The following is a 25,091-nucleotide window of genomic DNA, read 5'->3' on the forward strand; positions in this document are numbered from 1 at the left end:
GTTATCTGTGATGCACTGTACTGACGTTGTTTTCAGTTGTCTTCAATTAGATGACGTGAAAATAGAGCTCTTTGGTCACGCATACCAGTGGTGGGTTTGGTGTCGAAATGAGAATGCATAAGCAGTAAAGAACCTACTGTAAAATGTGTTGGTGGATCTTTGATATTATCGGACTCTTTTGCTTCCATTGAGGGGGCCCTTGTTAAGGTCAACGGCATCATTAACTTCACCCAGTACCAGGACATTTTAGCAAAAAATCTGGTTGCCTCTGCCAGGAGGCTGAAACTTGGTCACAAGTGGATCTTCCAGCAAGACAATAACCCCAGGCATACATACAAACCCACAAGTAAATGGTTAATTGGCCACAAAATCAACATTTTGCAAAGGCCATCTCAGTCTCTGGACTTGAAACCCATTGAAAACCTGTGGTTTGAATTGAAGAGGGCAGTCCATACGCACAGACAAAGGATATCAAGGATATGGAAGGATTCTATATGGAGGAATGGTCTAAGATCCCCCCCCCCCCAAACGAAATCTCTCCCACTGGGCACAGACGTCAATTAAATGTCTAGTTTTGATTTACATTTGGTTGAGTTGTCAACTAATGTGAATTCAATGTGAAATCAACCAACAATGTCACCCTGTCATTGGCTTTAGGTTAAAAGTTGGGTGAAAAAAATACAAACTTTCCCTTACATATATGACTTTTTGCAAATCCAATTAGTTTTCCAAGTTGATTCACATAGATATATATTTTTTACTGACGTGGAAACAGCATTGACTCCACCGGTTTTTGCCATGGGCTTTCTCTGAGCAATTGTATTAGAATAAAATAGTATAATTTCCCAATTTGTTTGAGCATACAATATAGCTCAGTATTTTTATTATTTATTTTATACAGTCATTATTGCTCATCTTTATCAAGGCTGTCAATAATTTCGGACCCCACTGTATATACAGAATGTTATTGCTACTTAGTAGCCCTATCTTTGTGTCAATAGGCGAGCGTGGGAAGAGCGCCATTCATACAGTAAGCTGCATTTGAGATGGAGAAATGGAGAAAAGACTGAACATAAAATATCTCTACTGCATTATCCCCTATGCTAAACAATCCACATTCATCAACCTTCAAGTCTTTTAGAGATGGTGGTGAACATAATGTGTGTCATGAAATGTCCTGGATTTTGGTGACAGATCCACGGATCAAGGGTAGGCCTACAGTACATTGCATAACAGCAAGGAGGCTTTGTACATGTGTTTGAAAAGATCTGTTCTTTCTATGAAGTCAAGAAAAGTCATTAAGTGTCCTTGACTCTTTAAACTTCACTATGTGTATGTTTTATTTATTTAACATCATGAAAAGAACAGAAACACATTTTGAGGATGAGAAATGTCATTTAACCTAGAGAATGCATAAAGTACCAAAATATTGATCATACTCTACAACATGAAGTCAACTTTTTTTTTTTTTTTTCAGCAGATGCTCTTATCAAGAGTGACTTACAAAAGCAATTAGGGTTACGTGCCTTGCTCAAAGGTACATAAAATGGATTTTCCACATCGTTGGCTTGGGGATTCGAACCAGCAACCTTTCGGTTACTGGCCCAACACGCTTAACCACTAGGCTACTTGCCGCCCTGTCCTATAATACACATTATTCATAGAGCTTATGTCCTTTAAAGCACAGAACAGGCTAACACTTGCACATAGAGTATGAATGTATATCTCCCGAGGATGATGAGACTGCACTGCAGAGAGACATACGGCAGTTCGTGGGAAGAATACTGGTCATTTAGATAGAATCAGTAGAGTATCTGGACTTTTCCCAGTGTAATTCAGAATGGACTGAACTTAGGTTTCTGCTATGGTGTAATGAGCTCAAGTGTTTCTCATTGTTCCAGGTGAGGGGTATTATGGAACTATGTTGTGAGCCTGGCTAGGCCCCCTGGTGGAGCCAAGTTAATGCGCTTTGTGGAACTAGACTAGGCCCCCTGGTGGAGCGACAGTAGACTATGCCCCCTGGTGGAGCGACAGTAGACTATGCCCCCTGGTGGAGCGACAGTAGACTAGGCCCACTGGTGGTAGGGTGGGGCAGAGCTACAGCTAGCTGAAGTGGAGTCATCAGAGATATTCTTAGAGGAGATGTTGACAGACGGAAAGCGGTGCACCAGATGGTTTTGCTTGGTCTTGCCGCCCATCGTCACGGAGCGGCTCCAATCTAAACAGGGTCAAAGGTAAAAATGAAGCAACCACAGGAGCACTCTCTATGAACCACCTGGGGCTTACGCAATATCAGATAGACTGCTTGGAGGGCCCTCGACTGTACCTGAGTAGTCATTGAGCCTGAATCGGCCACAGCACAGGTGGATCCTCCACTGCTTCCTCACATTCTCTTTCATCAGGCAGTGGAACACAAAGATAAAGAACCCTGAAACACAGCCAGAGAGAAGATGAGAAGATAATATTCTCTCTCTCTCTCTCTCTCTCTCTCTCTCTCTCTCTCTCTCTCTCTATTTATATATATATATATATATATATACACAACGTATATTGGTCCCCCTTACCTTGCAGACTGTTGAGGACTGAGAAGAGGTGGAGCATAGGTACCCTGGCCGGTCCCCAGGTAAAAAAGGCTATTGGCCAGGTGAGACCCAATAGGAAGGTGAGACTGGCCACCGCCCTCAGATCATGCATGACACTGCGCTTGCTGACTGTAGCTGCAGGATTATTGGTCTGCATGTGTCGAATCTGGATCAGAACCATGATGAACACGACTATGTTTAAGACCATAACCAGTAGCACGAATGCCACGATGGTGATGTAGAAGAAAACGTTACTCTGCATCCAACAGCTGAGAACAGGAGGAAGAGGGAGGGAGAGAGAGAGAGTGAAATAGAGAGAGAGAGAAAGAGAAATGTGATTAATCACATGTATCAGTAACAGTGGTCAGCTGGCCATGCTGCATACTCACAATGGCTCAGAGCCCTGTAGAGAGTCAAGGGAGTCGTCAGATAGAACATTGCCATAGGCATCCTTCTCAATGGCCAGGACCAGGCTGACAATCACCAGAGGAATGCCTGTGTGGAGACAGAGAACTTTACTTCTTCATTCTATTCCCTTAGTCAAACAAACAATTTATGTACTTAAAGCATTCATATAAATTCATTTTTATCAGGTCTTTTCTTTGGCCAACATATATATATATGTTGGCCAATATGCGGTGTGTGTATATATACACACACCGCATATCAACAATGAAGACACAGAGAGGCAGTCAATAGCGATTTAATGTGCAAACATTGCTATTGGGAGGCAGAGTTCTTTTTTCAGCAACTCTGGCTATATGGCAGCATAACTATAACGATTGCATCATCACACAAAACTCTGATAGTTTTGCCCCAATGCAATGTCTAGATTGCGTCTTGCTTGTGCTACGGTAATATCCATAGCCACAGACAGATAGCCTTTCGAAGTAATTCATAACCCTTGACTTATTACACATTTTGTTGTTACAGCCTGAATTCAAAATGGCAAAAAAAAAAAAAATCTCACCCATCTACACACAATACCCCATAATGACAAAGTGAAAACCTGTTTTTAGAAATGTTTGCAAACTTATTGACAATGAAATACAGAAATATCTTATTTACAAAAGTATTCACAACCCTGAGTCAACATATGTTAGAATCACTTTTGTCAGCAATTACAGCTGTGAATCTTTCTGGGTACGTCTCTAAGAGCTTTGCACACCAGCATTGTACAATATTTGCACATTATTCTTTTTTTAATTCTTCAAGCTCTGTCAAGTTGGTTGTTGATCATTGCTAGACAGCCATTTTCCAGTCTTGCCATAGATTTTCAAGCTGATTTATGTTAAAACTGTAACGCGGCCACTCAGGAACATTCAATGTTGTCTTTGTAAGCAACTTCAGAGTATATTTGGCCTTGTGTTTTAGGTTATTGTCCTGCTGATATGTGAATTTGTCTCTGTTGGAAAGCAGACACTGGTTTTCCTCTAGGATTTTGCCTTTGCTTAGCTCTATTCCGTTTATTTTTATCCCAAAAAACTTCTTTGTTCTTGCTGATGACAAGCATACCCCTAACACGATGCAGCCACCACCATGCTTGAAAATATAAAGAGTGGTACTCAGTGATGTGTTGTGTTGGATTGGCCCCCCAAACATAATGTGTTGTATTCAGGACATATGTAACGTGGTGCGTACTGGCGGCAGAGAAGTCAGGCGCAGGAGAGCGAAAACTGATTTACAACGGTGTCGTTTAATAAACATAAAAACCACCGTAAACAGAACAATCAATGAATGGGTCAAACAAAACCCGGTATCCACCAGCATAACGTGCACAAGCACTTACAAGAAACAATTCCGGACAAGGACATGGGGGGAACAGAGGGTTAAATACACAACATGTAATTCATGGAATTGAAACCAGGTGTGAGGGAAGACAAGACAAAACCAATGGAAAATGAAAGGTGGATCGGCGATGGCTAGAAGGCCGGTGACGTCGACCACCGAACGCCGCCCGAACCAGGAGAGGGACCGACTTCGGCGGAAGTCGTGACAACATAAAGTTAATTTCTTTGCCAAATGTTTCGCAGTTTTACTTTAGCCTTATTTTAGCCTTATTGCAAACAGGATGTATATTTTGGAATATTTTTATTCTGTAAAGGCTTCCTACTTTTCACTCTGTTATTTAGGTTAGTATTGTCGAGTAACTACAATGTTGTTCTCCCATCCTCAGTTTTCTCCTATCACAGCCATTAAACTCTGTAACTGTTTTAAAGTCACCATTGGCCTCATGGTAAAATCTCTGAGCAGTTTCCTTCCTCTCCAGCAACTGAGTTAAGTATGACGCTTATATCTTTGTAGTGACTGGGTGTATTGATACACCATCCAAAGTGTAATTCATACCTTCACCATGCTCAAAGGGATATTCACTGTCTGCTTTTTTATTTTTACCCATCTACCAATAGATACCCTTATTTACAAGGTATTGGAAAACCTCCCTGGTCTTTGTGGTTGAATCTGTGTTTGAAATCACTGCTCGACTGAGGGACCTTTGTGTGGGGTACAGAGATGAGGAAGTCATAACAAGTCCTGTTAAACACTATTATTGCACACAAGAGTCCATGAACTTATTATGTTTGTTGTTAAGCAAATTGTTTCTCCTAAACTTATTTTAGCTTGCCATAACAAAGGGATTGAATACTTATTGACTGAAGACATTTCAGCTTTTCATTTTTTATTAATTTGTAACCATTTCTAAAAACATAATTCCACTTTGACATTATGGGGTATTGTGTGTAGGCCAGTGAGAGAAAAAAAATCGAAATGTAATCAATTTTAAATTCAAGCTGTAACACAACAGAATGTGAAAAAAGTAAAGGGGTATGAATTCTTTCTGAAGGTAATGTATATATTTTTGGAACGTTCGTTCAAATCGTCCCCAAGTTTTTATTTCAGCTGTTCAGAAATATGAGGCTTCATTATCATGTCGCTTAAATTGGTGGATGGTTCAGAAGAGGCAGAGGAAAGCATAGCGTAAATAGAGAAACTTGAATGTGTGTGTAAAATCACACATGCGCAGAATGTTTTTCGGATCCTTAGTCTTGAGAAAGACGTTTCCAGAGGGGTGGGGGCGAAAACTCTGTGTTCGTAGCCTCAACCATAAAAATATTAATGTCAAGTAAACAGCTGATTGGCCAGCTCAGCCAATGAGCCAGTGAGACGTCTCAGCCAAAAACATGATGTCATCCTCTATGAGGAAATAGCAAGCATTTTTTAAACGGTTTGAGTTGGGGTTTTTAAGAGTTTTTTCTATCATTTATGACTTGGTCACAAATACAAGTATAGGACGAGTCAACTACATTATTTGGGTATGAGTTAACAGCTTTTCAAATATTTTCATTGGACAGTTACTTTAAAGATGTTTTTACAAGTGTCCTTATTTTGCCTCAGACTGCCTTGGCTTACCCCAGCCGAGGGTGCAGAATTTGTGGATGTAGGAGGGGATGTAAACGTTGAAGACCTTGACCAGAGCGAAGTACATGTGGACAGCCTCCAGGCCCATCCAGGTGAATGAGGCTAACAGGAAGTAGTGCAGCGTGGCTGCCGTGGTGATGCAGAGGCTGTAGAAGCCGAAGGAGGACAGCCAAGAGTCCATCAGGAAAACCAGATTGAGGCCCAGCAGAGCCACAGAGAGGTTGATGAGGATCTTAGACGGATAGTCTCGACGCAGCTTCCTGTGACAGAGTGGAAAGGAGTGTGTGAGAGATAGAGAGAGAGGCACAGGGTGAGAAATTGGGAGATGAGTGGAAAGAGATTGAGAATGAGAGGAATAGTGAGAGTGGCAGATGAAGTACAGGAGGAGATTAGATAATACAAAGAGAAAAGGGGGAGAGATGCCAAAGGATACAGAAAAATAGAGAACAATATTCTATCTGTCTATCTGTCTGGATGCTGACTTACTCAAAGACCATGTAGGTGAGCAGACTGATGCTCAGGAAGATGGAGGACACACCACAGCCCAAGTAGGAGATGACCATCAGTGTCTCCTGGTCAGCCTCACTGATCGGAGTCCTGGACACATCCTGTAGGACACCACAGAGGTCAAAGGTCAATAGGAGCATAATATATCAGTCCAGATGCACTGCACTAATGCAGTTGTGTGATTTGAACAAAAAGGTGACTCACCAGGAGCACGCCAAAATGGGTCAGGTGGTAACAGTGGCAGGTGGTCTGATAAGCGGAGATGGTTGGTAGCGTCTCACAGCCGTTGCTGTCCCACCCACCACTCCCATTGTTCTTCTGGAAGTCCCAATACACACACCCCACCTTGTCGTTTTTCTGTTGGGGAAGCAAAGGATGCAGCTAGTCAGGCTCTAAAGCAGAAACATCACTCCGCTCAGTGGTAAGATGAAGCTATTTTTCATTCCTCACCTCTTTGGGCTTGAGGTGAGTAAGTGTCACCACCACGGGATTCCCGAGGTTGCTGACATTGCTGTTGTTGACACTGGCAGACACCACGTAACTATTCAGCGTCCAGTTGGTCTCTGGATCCTGTGAATGGCCCTAAAACTTTAACACTGAATTACTGTGCATTTGCCGCAAGCTTTCATTTGAAATAAGAAAACCATGAAACACCCCAAGTATCCTTCCTTATTAATGCGTAATTAACCCCAAATAATTAGACACCTCATACGGTGTTGAAGGCATCACCTTGAAGAGCTCCTGTGTGCCATAGAAGTGGAACTGAACTCTCTTTTTTTTGTTTCCCTCGGGGAAGAAGTTCTGAAGGGCACGGGGTAGAGAGATGGACGCCACCGTGCCGTCGCAAGGCTGACCCAGGAATGTCTGGTTGACAAAGATCTACAGCACAAAGAGGTGTACATATACTTACCCGGTGATGCACACTCACACACACAAGCTACCACACACACACACACCTCATACTCACAAACACATGCACAAACACACACGCTCACATATACACTCACAGACTCACACGCACACACAGAGCCAACGCTGCTGTCTCATGCTATAGAGACATTGAACCACTGGTCACTTCCCGTTTCACGCTGTGTACTTAAATACTGTATCCCCGACATAGCTCATCGTAATATTTCTAGTTACACTGGTTATCCACACCACATATTTATTTATACACTGGATTCTTGGCATAACTTACTCTAATATATCTACTGCTGTACATATCTTTCTAAGCTGATCTTGTGTAAATTCTCCCGGTGTACATACAGTATGTATAGATTGCATTTGGCCACTGCTACAGTGCTATTTGGGTTTTAAATCAGATTCATAACACCGTTCTTGATTTCTTGTCTTTTTATCCCCCCTTACATTTGAATTGTTTGACATTTTACTGCATTGTTAAGAGGTAGTAACATAAGCATTTGGCTGCACCCACTATAACACCTGCTAAACTGTCAACTTTGATTTGCTTTGAAGTAATCAAAACATATGTTTTATTCAAGTCGTCATATATAACTCCATTCCATCATGGAATTAAATGTAATAGGTCATTACACCACAGTGACAACACTGGACAAGTGTTGGAATAGACACTGTTATTGTAAAGCAATGTTCTTGTTCCTTTAAATCGTTGTAGTTTCATCACAGTTTAAATCATGTGCTGTTTTTCCACATTGAAGGTTAACTAGAAATGAATCAGTTAACCTTCAAGTCAGTTCCGAGAAACCTTTAGCTGTTTCACAATAACCTCAGCATGTGTACTACACGTTCTCTGTTCATTCAAGGGCATTTGAATGGAGTAAAAACAAAATGTAGTGTTTCATGTTATTGATTTTCAGTAAGGAAGGACTCGAACAAAAAAAAGATCGGACATTTATATTGACAGGACAGGTATTTGACTGCTGGACCATAGACGGTGTATCTCTGTCAGCTGTGATAGCCACTGCTTGTCAAATCCAGTATGTGCCTGACCAGAAAATATAGTGTTGTTACTGTCTTACCTCTGGAGCAAGGCCAGTTGAAAAGGAGGACACGCCAAACGTGAGGCCCTGGAACTGCTCTGGATCTACGTTGATCATGGAGAGAGCCAGGGAGGGGACGGTCACATTTTGTGACTCCTCAGGGAAATCCATCTGGTCCCCAACGCTGCCTGTGATACCCAGTATGCTGTTGGGAACATGATGGGAAATGTGCGTGACAGATTTGCCATAAAGGACAGCAGTGAAGGGAAAAAATGAGACAACCGGACGTGCTACCTGTCCCAGACCTGCTGTTTTCAACTCTCTAGAGACAGCAGGAGCGGTAGAGATACTCTGAATGATCGGCTATGAAAAGCCAACTGACATTTACTCCTGAGATGCTGACCTGTTGCACCCTCTACAACCACTGTGATTATTATTATTTGACCCTGCTGGTCATCTATGAACATTTGAACATCTTGGCCATGTTCTGTTATAATCTCCAACCGGCACAGCCAGAAGAGGACTGGCCACCCCTCATAGCCTGGTTCCTCTCTAGGTTTCTTCCTAGGTTCTGGCCTTTCTAGGGAGTTTTTCCTAGCCACCGTGCTTCTACACCTGCATTGCTTGCTGTTTGGGGTTTTAGGCTGGGTTTCTGTACAGCACTTTGAGATATCAGCTGATGTAAGAAGGGCTTTATAAATACATTTGATTTGATTTGACAAGGCTAGATTCAAATGTACTCTTGTAATGCAACCATATTCCCTCTCCCCGTTGTCCCTTTCCCTTACTCGTTGGCGACCGCTGATAGGTTAGAACTGGACCCCAGGATGTCAGCGATTATGCTGACAATGTCCTCGCCGAGGGCAGGGGTCACTGTGCTGACCCCCAGAACCTCATCCAGCTTTTGGACCACGGTGGCCAGCTGGGAGTCACTCAGGTCCCCCTCGACACCCAGGAGGTTCTCAATCATGTCCACCACATCTGCTGAGTTGTCTGGGAGGAAAAGACACAAAGTCCAATGTTATGTAATACATCATTGTAATATTTGAATATACTACTACAGACAAACAAAGGGAAAGGGATAGGCTAGGGAAGCACATGCATGCCGTAGGTACAGTATAATACATGACAAATTACTGTTATTTCACCAGAACCTAGTCACTGGTATTTAGACTGCACAAGAGACTTACTTGCTGTGACGGTGACATTGTCCAGATCAGAGATGGTGATCATCGGTTTGCATGCCTTCAGGTTTGGCTCGGCCCATTTGGCCTTCTCAGTCACTCCATCCAACTCACTAAAGTGAAGAAGGGGACCAAGAGAAAAGGAGATTAAAGGTGAAATGAGCAGAAGAGGAGAGGGCCAGTCTTGTCTTGTTCTGATCTGTAGTCAATAAGCAATATATTGCTATTTTAGTTGCACATCTATTTTTACAATGATCAAAAACAATTATTTCAAGGAGGGTGGGCTAAGGAGTCATCATGGAGAACATAAGTAAAATTACTTTCCATTCAATTACAGGTGTATGATCCTTTTATTTCCCATCAACAGGCACGTTCACAAATAGAAATGATCTGCCCCAGTATCTGTGCGTTAGAGACCTCTCTAACGCCCAGAAAGCTCAGATTCAAACTCCCATTAACCAGCTCTGCACGCGTTATAATGTCAAAATACATTAGTTAATCACCAAATATGGAGTTTCACTGAGCAACTATCTTCATTTACTCCTGTTACACGGCCGGTATGTACTTCCAAAAAATGTCCAAATAAAAATGTATAAGAAACTTTGAATGCATTGAGCAGTTGTAAACGTCTGACTTGTCCATGGCAGTAATGAGTGATACAGTACATTGGTTGTACCGAATAGGTATTTTTTCCGTTGCTTGTACATTTTTATTTCAACCTTTTTTTGAAGTACATACCTGCCACAACGGGAGTAAATTAATATACATATTTGGTGAGTAAGGAACGTATTTTTACATTATAACGCTTACAGAGATGGTGAATGGGAGTTTGAATCGGAGCTTCCTGGGCGTTAGTCCAGAGAGGATATATGAATCAAATAAAAAAACTCCCTCATTATGTCAAGATCAGAAATTATTTATCTCATGATCACGACATAACAAAAGTTGTTTTTTCGAGAGCACTAGAACATTTTCTGGCGATCACGCATCATCAGTTAATTTGTTCAGATGCACGATAACCACCATTAAGGAGCCCTGTGGCTGCATTGACGCAATGCGGGGCATTTAAGCCCCGCGGGGGGTATGAATACTTTCTGATGGCACTGGAGCTACGTTGTTGCTTGCATGCAATTGGCTGTGGTCTTGGGGGTGCCGTGACAGGCTGCCTGTCAGGCATGTTCAGGTCTTAAATGCCCCATGAGGGCTTAGATGACCCAAGAGGTCGTAGCTGAAGGTAAGGACATTTAGCTTGGTAACATTCTAACTTATAAACTGAAAATGAGCTCCAAACACAAACGAAAGCATGATATTAGCATGAAATGTGCCATCCCCTAGTGCAGTAATCAATGAAAACATATGTGTTGATACAACGTGGGCTCTGCCGCCCCAGACATACTGTCAATCTATCATCAATGCGTCCACTCCTACTTATAGAGTATATCTTGTGATCTCAACAAAACAACTTCTGTTGTGTCATAATCATGAGACAATTATATTGTGATCTTGACAAAACAACATTTGTTATGTCGTGATAATGAGATAAATAAGTTGTGATCTCGACATAATGAGGGAAATTTGTATTTATTCATAATGATGTACTCTCTGGACTTCCATAAATTAGAGAGGTCTCTAATGCACAGGTACTGGAGCAGGAGTCAACCTGTGTTCAGCATATGCCCCTTTGGCCTCTCACTTTTGGGTGGTGGTATATATATATATATATATATATATATATACCACCACTCAATTTTTTTGAAATTAAGGGAACACTTAAACAACACAATTTAACTCCAAGTCAATCACACTTCTGTGAAATCAAACTGTCCACTTAGGAAGCAACACTGATTGACAATACATTTCACATGCTGTTGTGCAAATGGAATAGACAACAGGTGGAAATTATAGGCAATAAGCAAGACACCCCCAATAAAGGAGTGGTTCTGCAGGTGGTAACCACAGACCACTTCTCAGTTCCTATGCTTCCTGGCTGATGTTTTGGTCACTTTTGAATGCTGGCGGTGCTTTCACTCTAGTGGTAGCATGAGACGGAGTCTACAACCCACACAAGTGGCTCAGGTAGTGCAGCTCATCCAGGATGGCACATCAATGCGAGCTGTGGCAAGAAGGTTTGCTGTGTCTGTCAGCGTAGTGTCCAGAGCATGGAGGCGCTACCAGGAGGCAGGCCAGTACATCAGGAGACGTGGAGGAGGCCGTAGGAGGGAAACAACCCAGCAGCAGGACCGCTACCTCCGCCTTTGTGCAAGGAGGAGCAGGAGAAACACTGCCAGAGCCCTGCAAAATGACCTCCAGCAGGCCACAAATGTGCATGTGTCTGCTCAAACGGTCAGAAACAGACTCCATGAGGGTGGTATGAGGGCCCGACGTCCACAGGTGGGGGTTGTGCTTACAGCCCAACACCGTGCAGGACATTTGGCATTTGCCAGAGAACACCAAGATTGGCAAATTCTCCACTGGCACCCTATGCTCTTCACAGATGAAAGCAGGTTCACACTGAGCACGTGACAGACGTGACAGAGTCTGGAGACGCCGTGGAGAACGTTCTGCTGCCTGCAACATCCTCCAGCATGACCGGTTAGGCGGTGGGTCAGTCATGGTGTGGGGTGGCATTTCTTTGGGGGCCGCACAGCCCTCCATGTGCTCGCCAGAGGTAGCCTGACTGCCATTAGGTACCGAGATGAGATCCTCAGACCCCTTGTGAGACCATATGCTGGTGCGGTTGGCCCTGGGTTCCTCCTAATGCAAGACAATGCTAGACCTCATGTGGCTGGTGTGTGTCAGCAGTTCCTGCAAGAGGAAGGCATTGATGCTATGGACTGGCCCGCCCGTTCCCCAGACCTGAATCCAATTGAGCACATCTGGGACATTCTCGCTCCATCCACCAACGCCACGTTGCGCCACAGACTGTCCAGGAGTTGGAGGATGCTTTAGTCCAGGTCTGGGAGGAGATCCCTCAGGAGACCATCCGCCACCTCATCAGGAGCATGCCCAGACATTGTAGGGAGGTCATACAGGCACGTGGAGGCCACACACACTACTGAGCCTCATTTTGACTTGTTTTAAGGACATTACATCAAAGTTGGATCAGCCTGTAGTGTGATTTTCCACTTTAATTTTGAGTGTGACTCCAAATTCAGACCTCCATGGGTTGATAAATTGGATTTCCATTGATTATTTTTGTGTGATTTTGTTGTCAGCACATTCAACTATGTAAAGAAAAAAGTATTTAATTAGATTATTTCTTTCATTCAGATCTAGGATGTGTTGTTTAAGTGTTCCCTTTATTTTTTTGAGCAGTGTATATGTATCTATTTTTTTAATACATTTTTGTCGTTGTTGTTCTGAACCCATTATCCTTAGGTTGTTGTGACGTCGCACAGTTCGCCACCCCCACCCCAATGTGCCAGGGTTCAGGTCTAAGAAACGCTGTTTCGACTAGTCTTACAGTCTTTTTTCGGTATTGCAGTTTAACTGACACTGCTTCCGTTGTGCACTGAGGGCTAGTGTACATGTGATGTTGGTCCGTGTAAACCGAATGCAACCCAGATATAGATGGTCCATGAATTGGTGTATGCGAACATGAGTAAATTACCTTGAACACAAAGTTCAGACATCTTGGACGCAGTCTCCAGGGGACTCATTTATAAACTGTACCCCAAAATGTGAATGTGCCAGTTTTCACGCAAAAGTTGGCATTTATAAAAAATGTACAATATGCTCACCTCCTGGCAAACTTTAGACCATGTGTATGCACATCTGTTCGTGGTGGAAATATTGTATTGCAAGCTGGCAAGTAGGCCTAAGTATTTTGTGCTAATGGAGGATATGATGAAAAGCATATTTATTGAAAAAACAACTGGAAAACATATTAACAAGAATGTAGCCATTTGCCTTTAAAAAAAAATCTGTTTTATATGATTACTTTATCATCTAAAATAATTAGACATAAAACTTGATCGTTTTTATTTTATTTTCATTACCAATGCAGAACAAATTCCTTACCTTTTCTAGCCGTGATGGGTTTATATTCCCGAAGGAGCCATACGACAAATTGCCATGTGCATCTCTCATTTAATTGGACCAATACCTTAATAAATAAATAGGCTATGTATTTCAATAGGCAGCACTGTTTACAATACAGTCGAATTTAGCAGCTGAATAGTTTACCTTTTACATTGAACTGGCCTATTTATGCTACTGTAAGTACTGTAATAGTAGCCTATTAGTGCAAATAGTAGCCTGCCCGAGACAATGTTTCAGAATTTGGAGGCAGGCCATCAATGAGGTTGGGGGAAAGTAACTAATTCAACTCGAACACAATTTCCGATGTACTTGAGCTTCGACTAGTGTGGGCGGACTGGAGCTCCGACAACATTGTTCGGTCTAATTGGTGACTATTCGTTGGGTGCTGAAATCAGTAGTTGTTTTATAAAAACTTCGTCGATCGTGGAGTTAAGTTTAGCCAGCTAGGGGGAATTGCAAAACGTTGTGGAATTCAAACGTTCTGCTGACAGGTCCAGAACAATTTGCCATTGAAACATTCTGCCAACACAGTACACAGACTGGTAGTTTATGTAAAATATTTGATAGTATGGGTAACGTTAGGCTACAGTATTGTTGTGTAATAAGAGCACAACCTCATTGCCTATTTAATCTCAGAGCCTATACCAAGGCAGGACATAGTTAAGTGACACTTTTATACAACAGGTTACCAAAATATTCAAAAAATTGACATATTTTTCTACTTTCAATACTGTATTTTTATTAATTTATTCATACTATTAAATCCTTCCACAAGATATAGTCCCGACACAAATCTAGGGTTGCTACCCTAGGTCATTCGATCTATTGGTTCGGTTGCCAGAGACGCTAACCAGGAGTATGTCCCTGTTAAAAAAAACGAATTCAGATTGGCGGGGCCTGGCTCCCCAGTTGATGGGGGTGGCTCCCAAGTGGGTGGGCCTATGCCGTTCCAGGCCCACACATTGCTCCACCCCTTCCCAGTCATGTGAAATCTGTAGATTAGAGCCCAATGAATTTATTTCAATAGACTGATTTCCTTATATGAACTGTATCTCAGTAAAATCGTTTAAATTGTTGCGTTTATATTTTTGTTCAGTATATTTTTATATTTACAATTGTGTATGAGTTCACTATGTACATGTCCTGCTGTGTATATAAACTCAGCAAAAAAAGAAACGTCATCTCACTGTCAACTGCGTTTATTTTCAGCAAACTTAACATGTGTAAATATTTGTATGAACATAACAAGATTCAATAACTGAGACATAAACTGAACAAGTTCCACAGATATGTGACTAACAGAAATGGAATAATGTGTCCCTGAACAAAGGGGGGGTCAAAATCAAAAGTAAGAGTCAGTATTTGGTGTGGCCACCAGCTGCATTAAGTACTGCAGTGCATCTCCTCATGGACTGCACCAGATTTGCCAGTTCTTGCTGTGAGATGTTACCCCACTCTTCCACCAAGGCACCTGCAAGTTCCCGGACATTTCTGGGGGGAATGGCCCTAGCCCTCACCCTCCAATCCAACAGGTCCCAGACTTGCTCAATGGGATTGAGATCCGGGCTCTTCGCTGGCCATGGCAGAACACTGACATTCCTGTCTTGCAGGAAATCACGCACAGAATGAGCAGTATGGCTGGTGGCATTGTCATGTTGGAGGGTCATGTCAGGATGAGCCTGCAGGAAGGGTACCACATGAGGGAAGAGGATGTCTTCCCTGTAACAAACAGCGTTGAGATTGCCTGCAATGACAACAAGTTCAGTCCGATGATGCTGTGACACACTGCCCCAGGCCATGACGGACCCTCCACCTCCAAATCGATCCCGCTCCAGAGTACAGGCCTCGGTGTAACACTCATTCCTTCGACGATAAACGCAAATCTGACCATCACCCCTGGTGAGACAAAACCCCGACTCATCAGTGAAGAGCACTTTTTGCCAGTCCTGTCTGGTCCAGCGACGGTGGGTTTGTTCACAGTGACGTTGTTGCCTGTGATGTCTGGTGAGGACCTGCCTAACAACAGGCCTACAAGCCCTCAGTCCAGCCTCCCTCAGCCTATTGTGGACTGTCTGAGCACTGATGGAGGGATTGTGCATTCCTGGTGTAACTCGGGCAGTTGTTGTTGCTATCCTGTACCTGTCCCGCAGGTGTGATGTTCGGATGTACCGATCCTGTGCAGGTGTTGTTACACGTGGTCTGCCACTGCGAGGACGATCAGCTGTCCGTCCTGTCTCCCTGTAGCGCTGTCTTAGGCGTCTCACAGTACGGACATTGCAATTTATTGCCATGGCCACATCTGCAGTCCTCATGCCTCCTTGCAGCATGCCTAAGGCACATTCACGCAGATGAGCAGGGACCCTGGGCATCTTTTTTTTGGTGTTTTTCAGTCAGTAGAAAGGCCTCTTTAGTGTCCTAAGTTTTCATAACTGTGACCTTAATTGCCTACCGTCTGTAAGCTGTTAGTGTCTTAACGACCGTTCCACAGGTGCATGTTCATAAATTTTTTATGGTTCATTGAACATGCATGGGAAACTGTTTAAACCCTTTACAATGAAGATCTGTGAAGTTATTGGAATTTTTATGAATTATCTTTGAAAGACAGGGTCCTGAAAAAGAGACGTTTCTTTTTTTGATGAGTTTATATGTGTACACACCTGTTAGATAATTGGGGTCGTCCTGGCATGTGCTTTTGTATGTTATTGCTGTAAGAGGGAGTTAGCTAGCATGCTGTAGTTGTAACGGTTGCATTAGCTCCCTGCTAATTCAGCTATTTCCATGCTAATATACGAATCACTAATCTACAGCCGTCAACATACTGTTGTCCTGCACAGCTAATATGCTTCCTCAAATCTATTTTCAGATACTTACATTTATTGTATTTTCGATTTTTTTTATTGAGTGTCATTGTTAGGATGTTTGATTACAAAATCCCCAGTCTGATATTGACATGCAAGTGACGAATCACGAATCTACAGCCATCAACATACTGTTGTACTGCACATCTAACGCGCTTCCTTCTATCGTCAGAATAAACACCAATCTACTGGGATCGCTGGCTGGACAGAGCTTTCTTTAAAAACACAACGCAAGATAGTTATGAAGTATGATTACTGCTGTTTCACTGGTGCCGACACCAAATCAAATCAAATAACATTTTATTTGTCACCTACACATGGTTAGCGGATGTTAATGCGTGTCATGTCCTGACCAGCAGAGGGAGGTATGGTGTCAGTTTTGGGTCAGGATGTGGCAGGTTTTTTGTATGTTAAGGGGTTTGTGTTGGTGATTAGACTCCCAATTGAAGGCAGGTGTGTTGAGTTGCCTTTGATTGGGAGTTCTATATAGTGGTGTGTGTTTTTCTTTGGGGTTGTGGGCAGTTGTTTTTGCACTGCGTTTTGTATAGCCTGCAAAACTGTTGCTGTCGTGAGTATCATTTATTGTTTTGTTTTTTCACTGTGGATGCTTTGCGTGTGTCTCATTAAAAGAAAATGAGTATCCACAACTCTGCTGCATTTTGGTCCTCTCTACAACACCACGACATAATCTGTGACAGAACTACCCACCACCAAAGGACCAAGCAGCGGAGAAGAGGACAGAGGCAAGTGAAGGAGGAATGTTGGAAGCAGCGCGCTCGGGAGGTGATGGATTCCTGGTCGCTGGAAGTTTTAGAGGAAAGGATTGACTGGACATGGGAGCAGTTGCGGGTCCACTGTGACAACCTGCCTGGGAGGCAGGTAGAACCCTAGAGGCAGCCCCAAGAATCTTTTAGGGGGGGGCACAAGGGCTATTTGGCGGGGCGAGATTGGAGCCCCAGGCCAGCTCCCCGTACCCTTGTAGGGCAGACTGGACAGGTCCCGTGCTTTGGGGTTGGGGCTGTGGTGAGGCCTGGGATTTTCAGGCCGGTAGGCACAGTACCAGCGCCCCGCATGTGCCAGGGCGAAGTAGGCATCGAACCGAATGGGGTGATGCCAACCCTGCGCTCAAGACCGCCAGTGTTTCCCGCTAAACGCACTAGCATGGAGGTGCGTGTCTCCAGGCTGGCACGTCCAGTACCAGCCCCACGCATCAGGAGTCTAGTGCGTCAGCCCAGCCTCGCCAGTCAACAGTCACCAGAGCTGCCCGCCAGTCAAGAGTCACCAGAGCTGCCCGCCAGTCAAGAGTCGCCAGAGCTGCCCGGCAGTCAAGAGTCGCCAGAGCTGCCCGCCAGTCGTAAGTCACCAGAGCTGCCCGCCAGTCGTATGTCGCCAGAGCTGCCCGCCAGTCGTAAGTCGCCAGAGCTGCCCGCCAGTCGTAAGTCGCCAGAGCTGCCCGCCAGTCGTAAGTCGCCAGAGCTGCCCGCCAGTCGTAAGTCGCCAGAGCTGCCCGCCAGTCGTAAGTCGCCAGAGCTGCCCGCCAGTCGTAAGTCGCCAGAGCTGCCCGCCAGTCGTAAGTCGCCAGAGCTGCCCGCCAGTTGTAAATCGCCAGAGCTGCCCGCCAGTTGTAAATCGCCAGAGCTGCCCGCCAGTTGTAAATCGCCAGAGCTGCCCGCCAGTCGTAGGTCGCCAGAGCTGCCTGCCAGTCAGGAGCCGCCAGAGCCGCCCGCTAGTCAGGAGCCGCCAGAGCCGCCCGCTAGTCAGGAGCCGCCAGAGCCACCCGCTAGTCAGGAGCCGCCAGAGCCGCCCGCTAGTCAGGAGCCGCCAGAGCCGCCCGCTAGTCAGGAGCCGCCAGAGTGGCCCGTCTGCCCGGAGATGCCAGAGTGGCCCGTCTGCCCGGAGATGCCAGAGTGGCCCGACTGCCCGGAGATACCAGGGTGGCCCGACTGCCCGGAGCTGCCAGAGTGGCCCGACTGCCCGGAGCTGCCAGAGTGGCCCGACTGCCCGGAGCTGCCAGAGTGGCCCGACTGCCCGGAGCTGCCAGAGTGGCCCGCCTGTCCTCCGGCCCAGCCCGAGTGGCCCGCCTGTCCTCCAACCCAGCCCGAGTGGCCCGCCTGTCCTCCGGCCCAGCCCGAGTGGCCCGCCTGTCCTCCGGCCCAGCCCGAGTGGCCCTCCTGTCCTCCGGCCCAGCCCGAGTGGCCCTCCTGTCCTCCGGCCCAGCCCGAGTGGCCCGCCGGTCCTCCGGCCCACCTCGAGTGGTCCATCTGCCAGGGTCAGCCCGAGTGGCCCGTCTGCCCGGCGCAGCTATCGGCGCCACCGAAGTGGGCGACGCCGAAGGTGGAGCGAGGTCCACGTCCTGCACCTGAGCCACCTCCAGGATGGGTGGGTTGGGGAGGGAGGGTGTAGCACAGTGCCGTCGTTGACGGCAGCCACCCTCCCTTCCCTCCCTTATTGTTTAGGGGTTATTGTTTATTGGTTTTGTTGGGGTTACATTTTTTTGTGTTTTCTGTTGTTAGGTGCATTCCGGGGTCTGCACCTTGGGGGGGGGTACTGTCACGTCCTGACCAGCAGAGGGAGGTATGGTATCCGTTTTGGGTCAGGATGTGGCAGGTTTTTTGTATGTTAAGGGGTTTGTGTTGGTGATTAGACTCCCAATTGAAGGCAGGTGTGTTGAGTTGCCTTTGATTGGGAGTTCTATATAGTGGTGTGGGTTTTTCTTTGGGGTTGTGGGTAGTTGTTTTTGCACTGCGTTTTGTGTAGCCTGCAAAACTGTTGCTGTCGTGAGTATCATTTATTGTTTTGTTTTTTCACTGTGGATGCTTTGCGTGTGTCTCATTAAAAGAAAATGAGTATCCACAACTCTGCTGCATTTTGGTCCTCTCTACAACACCACGACATAATCTGTGACAATGCGAGAGTAGCGAAATGCTTGTGCTTCTAGTTCCAACAGTGCAGTGATATCTAACAACTAATCTAACAAATTCACATCTCCCTAATACACACAAATGTAAAGGGATGGAATAAGAATATGTACATAAAAATATATGGATGAGCAATTGGATTTAAGTTAAAAGTTGGGTGAAAAAAACACGAAGTGTCCTTATGTTGACTTTTTGCAAATCCAATCAGTTTTCCACGTTGATTCAATGTCATCACATAGTTTATTATATTGTTTTAATGGCGTGGAAACAACGTGGGTCAACGTTTCACTGCTTGCATAATAAATATTACGACAATGTTTCACTGTTTGCATAATAAACGTTAGGACAATGTTTTACTGCTTGCATAATAAACATTAGGACAATGTTTTACTGCTCGCATCATAAACATTAGGACAATGTTTTACTGCTTGCATCATAAACATTAGGACAATGTTTTACTGCTTGCATAATAAACATGAGGACAACGTTTCACTCTGACAGCAGAGGCGTTCCATTCATGGCCCCATAAAACTGATTATCCCCATCATTCAGTTATTGGACTTGTCTGTTTATCTTCACGCAATATTAATATCTGTGTTGTCAGACATCGGTAGCCTAATAATTCAGTTGAAGGAAATTGATTCTTGCTTGATTGCTAGCAGTCAGAGATTCACCAGTGTCATATCTGTGAGTAGGTGATTGTGTGCACATACAGAAGAGAGCATAGAACAGGATTGTATTGTGTGTTGAAGTTAATTGAAGGATAGCCTCACTGAGCCGTCGCTATGGCAACATGTGTTTTTTTCTTCTGACTGTTTTCACAGCTCTGGCACTGAACAGGTAAAAAGCTGAATATTGTCATAATACTAAGAGTACACATTCTCAGAAACAGAAATTCTCAGAAAGACATAAAGGGCTAAGAGGACTCGGCCACTGTTTGTTTTGAATAAAGCTTTTTTTACATTTTGCATGGCTTAACAAGGTCTACTGTACTATGGGATATAATACACATCATTTTACTTTACAGTATCATACAGCCTTGAGAATTTCTGACCACGTGGCCTGACCATACAATGCATTCGGAAAGTATTCAGACCCCTTGACTTTTTCCACATTTTGTTACGTTACAGCCTTATTCTAAAATTGATTAAATTGTTTTATTTCCCCCCCATCAATCTACACACAATACCCCATAATGACAAAGCAAAAACAAGTTTTTAAAAGATATATTTAAATACTGAAATATCACATTTACATAAGTATTCAGACCCTTTACTCAGTACTTTGTTGAAGGCCCTTTGGCAGCGTTTACAGCCTCGAGTCTTCTTGGGTTTGACGCTACAAGCTTGGCACACCAGTATTTGGGGAGTTTCTCCCATTCTTCTCTGCAGATCCTTTCAAGCTCTGTCAGGTCGGCTGGGGAGCGTTGCTGCACAGCTATTTTCAGGTCTCTCCAGAGATGTTCGATCAGGTTCAAGTCCGGGCTCTGAGTGGGACACTCAAGGACATCCAGAGACTTGTCCCGAAGCAACTCCTGCGTTGTCTTGGATGTGTGCTCTGTGTTGTTGTCCTGTTGGAAGGTGAACCTTCACCCCAGTCTGAGGTCCTGAGCGCTCTGGAGCAGGTTTTCATCATGGATCTCTCTGTACTTTTCTCCATTCATCTTTCCCTCGATTCTGACTAGTCCCTGCCGCTGAAAAACATCCACACAGCATGATGCTGCCACCACCATGCTTCACCGGGGGATGGTGCCATATTTCCTCCAGACGTGACGTCTGGCATTCAGGCCAAAGAGTTCAATCTTGGTTTCATCAGACCAGAGAATCTTGTTTCTTATGGTCGGAGAGTCCTTTAGGTGCCTTTTGGCAAACTCTAAGCAGGCTGTCATGTGCCTTTTACTGGAGTGGCTTCTGTATGGCCACTGTACCATAAAGGCATGATTGGTGGAGTGCTGCAGAGATGGATGTCCTTCTGGAACGTTCTCCCATCTCCACAGAGGAACTCTGGAGCACTGTCAGAGTTACCATTGGTTTCTTGGTCACCTCCCTGACCATGGCCCTTCTCCCCGATTGCTCAGTTTGGCCGGGCGGCCAGCTCTAGGAAGAGTCTTGGTGGTTCCAAACTTCTTCCATTTAAGAATGATGGAGGCATCTGTGTTCTTTGGGACCTTCAATGCTGCAGAAATGTGTTGGTACCCTTCCCCAGATCTGTGCCTCAACACAATCCTGTCTCAGAGCTCTACGGACAATTCATGGCTTGGTTTTTGCTCTGACATTCACTGTCAACTGTGGGACCTTATGTAGACAGGTGTGTGCCTTTCCAAATCATGTCCAATCATTTGAATTTACCACAGGTGGACTCCAATCAAGTTGTCGAAACATCTCAAGGATGATCAATGGAAACAGGATGCGCCTGAGCTCAATTTCATTTCTCATAGCAAAGGGTCTGAATACTTATGTAAATGTGATATTTCTGTTTTTAATTTATTTGTAAAAATTGATAAAACCTGTTTTTCCTTTGACATTATGGGGTATTATGTGTAGATTGATGTGGAAAACAATTAATTGTATTATTTTATATTAAGGCTGTAATGTAACAAAATGTGGAAAAGGGATGGGGTCTGAATACTTTCCAAATGCACTGTATGCACATATGTTTACCAATCAACAAGCATTGTTGCAAATGTAACGTTAGCTGGGCCTCTCACCATTTCCTGGAAGCCCTCGCACCACTGTTCTTCTCACAGATCATAGTTTCTGTCTTCTGGGCATCTTTGATTGGCCATATATACACACCCCTGATACTCTCATGAGTGTCCTCAGGACAGCTCCCTGGATCTGTAGAGGGGGAAAGAAGTCAGGCACCGTCCTTCTTTCCTGAAGTAATCACAGATCTGAGAAAGTATGATTGGTGACAGCAGTGGACACCATTCATTCACTTATCAAGTCTAATATGCACTGAGTGCACAAAACATTAGGAACTACTGCTCTTTCCATGACATAGACTGACCAGGTTCATCTAGAGGAAAGCTATGATCCCTTATTGATGTCACTTCAATCAGTGTAGATGAAGGTGAAGAGAATGGTTAAAGAAAGATTTTTAAGCCTTGAGACAATTGAGACATGGATTGTGTATATGTACCATTGAGAGGTTGAATTGGCAAGACAAAATATTTAAGTGCCTTTGAACGGGGTATGGTAGTAGGTGCCAGGCGCACCGGTTTGAGTGTGTCAAGAACTGCAATGCTGCTGGGTTTTTGACGCTGAACAGTTGTGTATCAAGAATGATCCACCACCCAAAGGACATCCAGCCAACTTGACACAACTATGGGAAGCATTAGAGTCAACATGGGCCAGCATCCCTGTGGAACGCTTTCGACACCTTGTAGAGTCCACGCCCCGACGAATTGAGGCTGTTCTGTGGGCAAAAGGGGGGTGCAACTCAATATTAGGAAGGCGTTCGTAATGTTTTGTACACTCAGTGTAGATCAGCAAATCTAATACAGATCGAGGAAAGCCATACTGTACCTATATGTGAGACGTGAACGTCTCTGCTGTCTACCTGGATCTCTCCACCAAAATGGATCCTGGACAGAAGGTCACTGATGAGTCTCTGAGTGGTCATGACGTTCCGTGCATCAGCATCCTGAACATGGAAGGTACATCTAAACCTATACAGACAACATGGGATGAGTACCCGAAACCATAGGCAGCTGCTAATAGACCAGGGTCCATACGTATCAAGCGTCTCAGAGTAGGACTGCTGATCTAGGACCAGGTCTTCCGTATCCATGTTATCTTTTTCCTTGTGATCTAAAAGGCAAAATTGATCCTAAATTAACATTGTGAGATGCATGATACATACCTCCCATGATTATCATGATACATACCTCCCATGATTATCATGATACATACCTCCCATGATTATCATGATACATACCTCCCATGATTATCATGATACATACGTCCCATGATTATCATGATACATACGTCCCATGATTATCATGATACATACGTCCCATGATTATCATGATACATACCTCCCATGATTATCATGATACATACGTCCCATGATTATCATGATACATACCCCCCATGATTATCATGACACATACCTCCCATGATTATCATGATACATACCTTCCATGATTATCATGATACATACCCCCATGATTATCATGATACATACCTCCCATGATTATCATGATACATACCTCCCATGATTATCATGATACATACCTCCCATGATTCAGTAAAATATCAAATAATGGTTACTGTAATTTAACTGCATACTAAATCAAGATGTAGTTTTCAATATCTATAAAGGCGTCTCTGAATTGTCAGACATGGTTTGTTTCATCATCACTTACCTTTTCTGATTTCTCAGCTCAGCAGTCTAACAGAGAAGACACCACAAGGAAGTATTTACTGTTCGCTATTCATCAAACACACACAATTCATTGCTACTGGGAAACCATTTGTTTACTCATATTGAACATTATTTGAAGACAAGGCCATAGACTTACAGTGTGGTAATAAAGATTATGGTTATTAATTGTTGCAGTAGTATAACTGGTTCCTTATTGCTGCGATGATGCTTTGTTTACCCAAATTACATTTTACATTTAATTATACCCTAATCAATTTGCATGTTTGATAAAAGCCAAAATGTTTAAAGCATACTCACCATCTCCACTCTTTGAGTCTCTTTTTTATCATTGTCCCTACATAAGAACACATGGACAGAGGTGTAAAGTAACGAATTACAACTACTCTAGTTACTGTAATTGAGTAGCTTTTCTGAGAACTTGTTTTTAAGTATTTTTCAGTCAGTAATTTTACTTCTACTTGAGTAAAATGTAATGTAATTAACAGTACTTCTACTTCAGTAGGATATTTCAGAAGCCTACTCTTTCCACCCCTGATTTTAGTTGCTTTGAATGTTACATTTATTTTAAATATGTTCATAGTATAATAGTATTTTTACATACAGATGTTGCAATCATAAAATAAATTAACTTAGTTCCTGTTTATTTCCATTTCCATGTATTTCCTCTCTTACTTTTTCAATTGAATGCATGGAAAAGATAATGTTTAACAACGTTCAGGTAACCTTTGCAAAGTTAGCTAATTATTATCAAGGTCAATGTTTTATTTTAAAAGTAACTCAATTACTTTTACTCTGAGTACTTTTTAAATGATCTACTTTTTACTTTTACTCTGAGTACTTTTTAAATTATCTACTTTTTACTTTTACCTGAGTAGTTTTTTTTTTACACCAGTAATTTTACTTCTACTTGAGTACAATTTCATTGAAGTAACTGTACTTCAACTTGAGTAGGATATTTCAGTACTTTTTCCACCCCTGCACATCGAACGCAGTCATGCTTTTATTATGCTATTTTACATGTAGCCATATACATCCATGTAGGTAGGTTATGCCATTTGTGAATGATGAGGACTTACTTATAAGTCGATTGAAATATTTGTAAATGTAATGCGTTCATCCTGACTTCCCCAAGCTTTCTCCGAACCTGTAGCCAATACATAAAGACGCTGTATAAAAAGTTATATCGAAGAGAACGTTATTGTACGTTTATCATCTTCCAGTTTCAGTGCTGTCA

At 43.6% G+C, this 25,091-nt stretch overlaps 1 protein-coding gene across 1 annotated transcript; it reads right to left on the reverse strand.

Moving 5' to 3' along the window:
• Positions 1-1,327: 1,327 nt before the first annotated feature.
• On the reverse strand, positions 1,328-24,996 carry LOC115172975 (adhesion G-protein coupled receptor G4-like). Its single transcript, XM_029730912.1, has 17 exons — positions 24,934-24,996; positions 24,155-24,191; positions 23,838-23,863; positions 22,996-23,138; positions 22,176-22,305; positions 9,658-9,764; positions 9,256-9,460; positions 8,507-8,672; positions 7,236-7,385; positions 6,957-7,076; positions 6,711-6,863; positions 6,486-6,607; positions 5,991-6,259; positions 2,972-3,077; positions 2,565-2,851; positions 2,327-2,428; positions 1,328-2,218 (listed from the first exon to the last, which is right to left on the reverse strand). Exons 1-17 carry the CDS (start codon positions 24,972-24,974, stop codon positions 2,067-2,069), a joined length of 2,316 nt encoding a protein of 771 aa, XP_029586772.1. The 5' UTR covers positions 24,975-24,996; the 3' UTR covers positions 1,328-2,066.
• Between the last annotated feature and the right edge of the window lie 95 nt (positions 24,997-25,091).

The sequence above is a fragment of the Salmo trutta genome, chromosome 3, assembly GCF_901001165.1.
Source record: "Salmo trutta chromosome 3, fSalTru1.1, whole genome shotgun sequence".
NCBI lineage: Eukaryota > Metazoa > Chordata > Actinopteri > Salmoniformes > Salmonidae > Salmo > Salmo trutta.

Bases quoted from the DNA above. Each gene is read 5' to 3' on its own strand.
- LOC115172975 (XM_029730912.1), bottom strand. From the start codon at position 24,974: ATGAACGCATTACATTTACAAATATTTCAATCGACTTATAA. The intron at 9,765-22,175 runs GTGAGAGGCCCA...TCTTCACTTTAG, and splicing joins GCGAGGGCTTCCAGGAAATG to TGAGTTGGATGGAGTGACTG. The intron at 6,608-6,710 runs GTGAGTCACCTT...GGTGTCCTACAG, and splicing joins CCCATTTTGGCGTGCTCCTG to GATGTGTCCAGGACTCCGAT.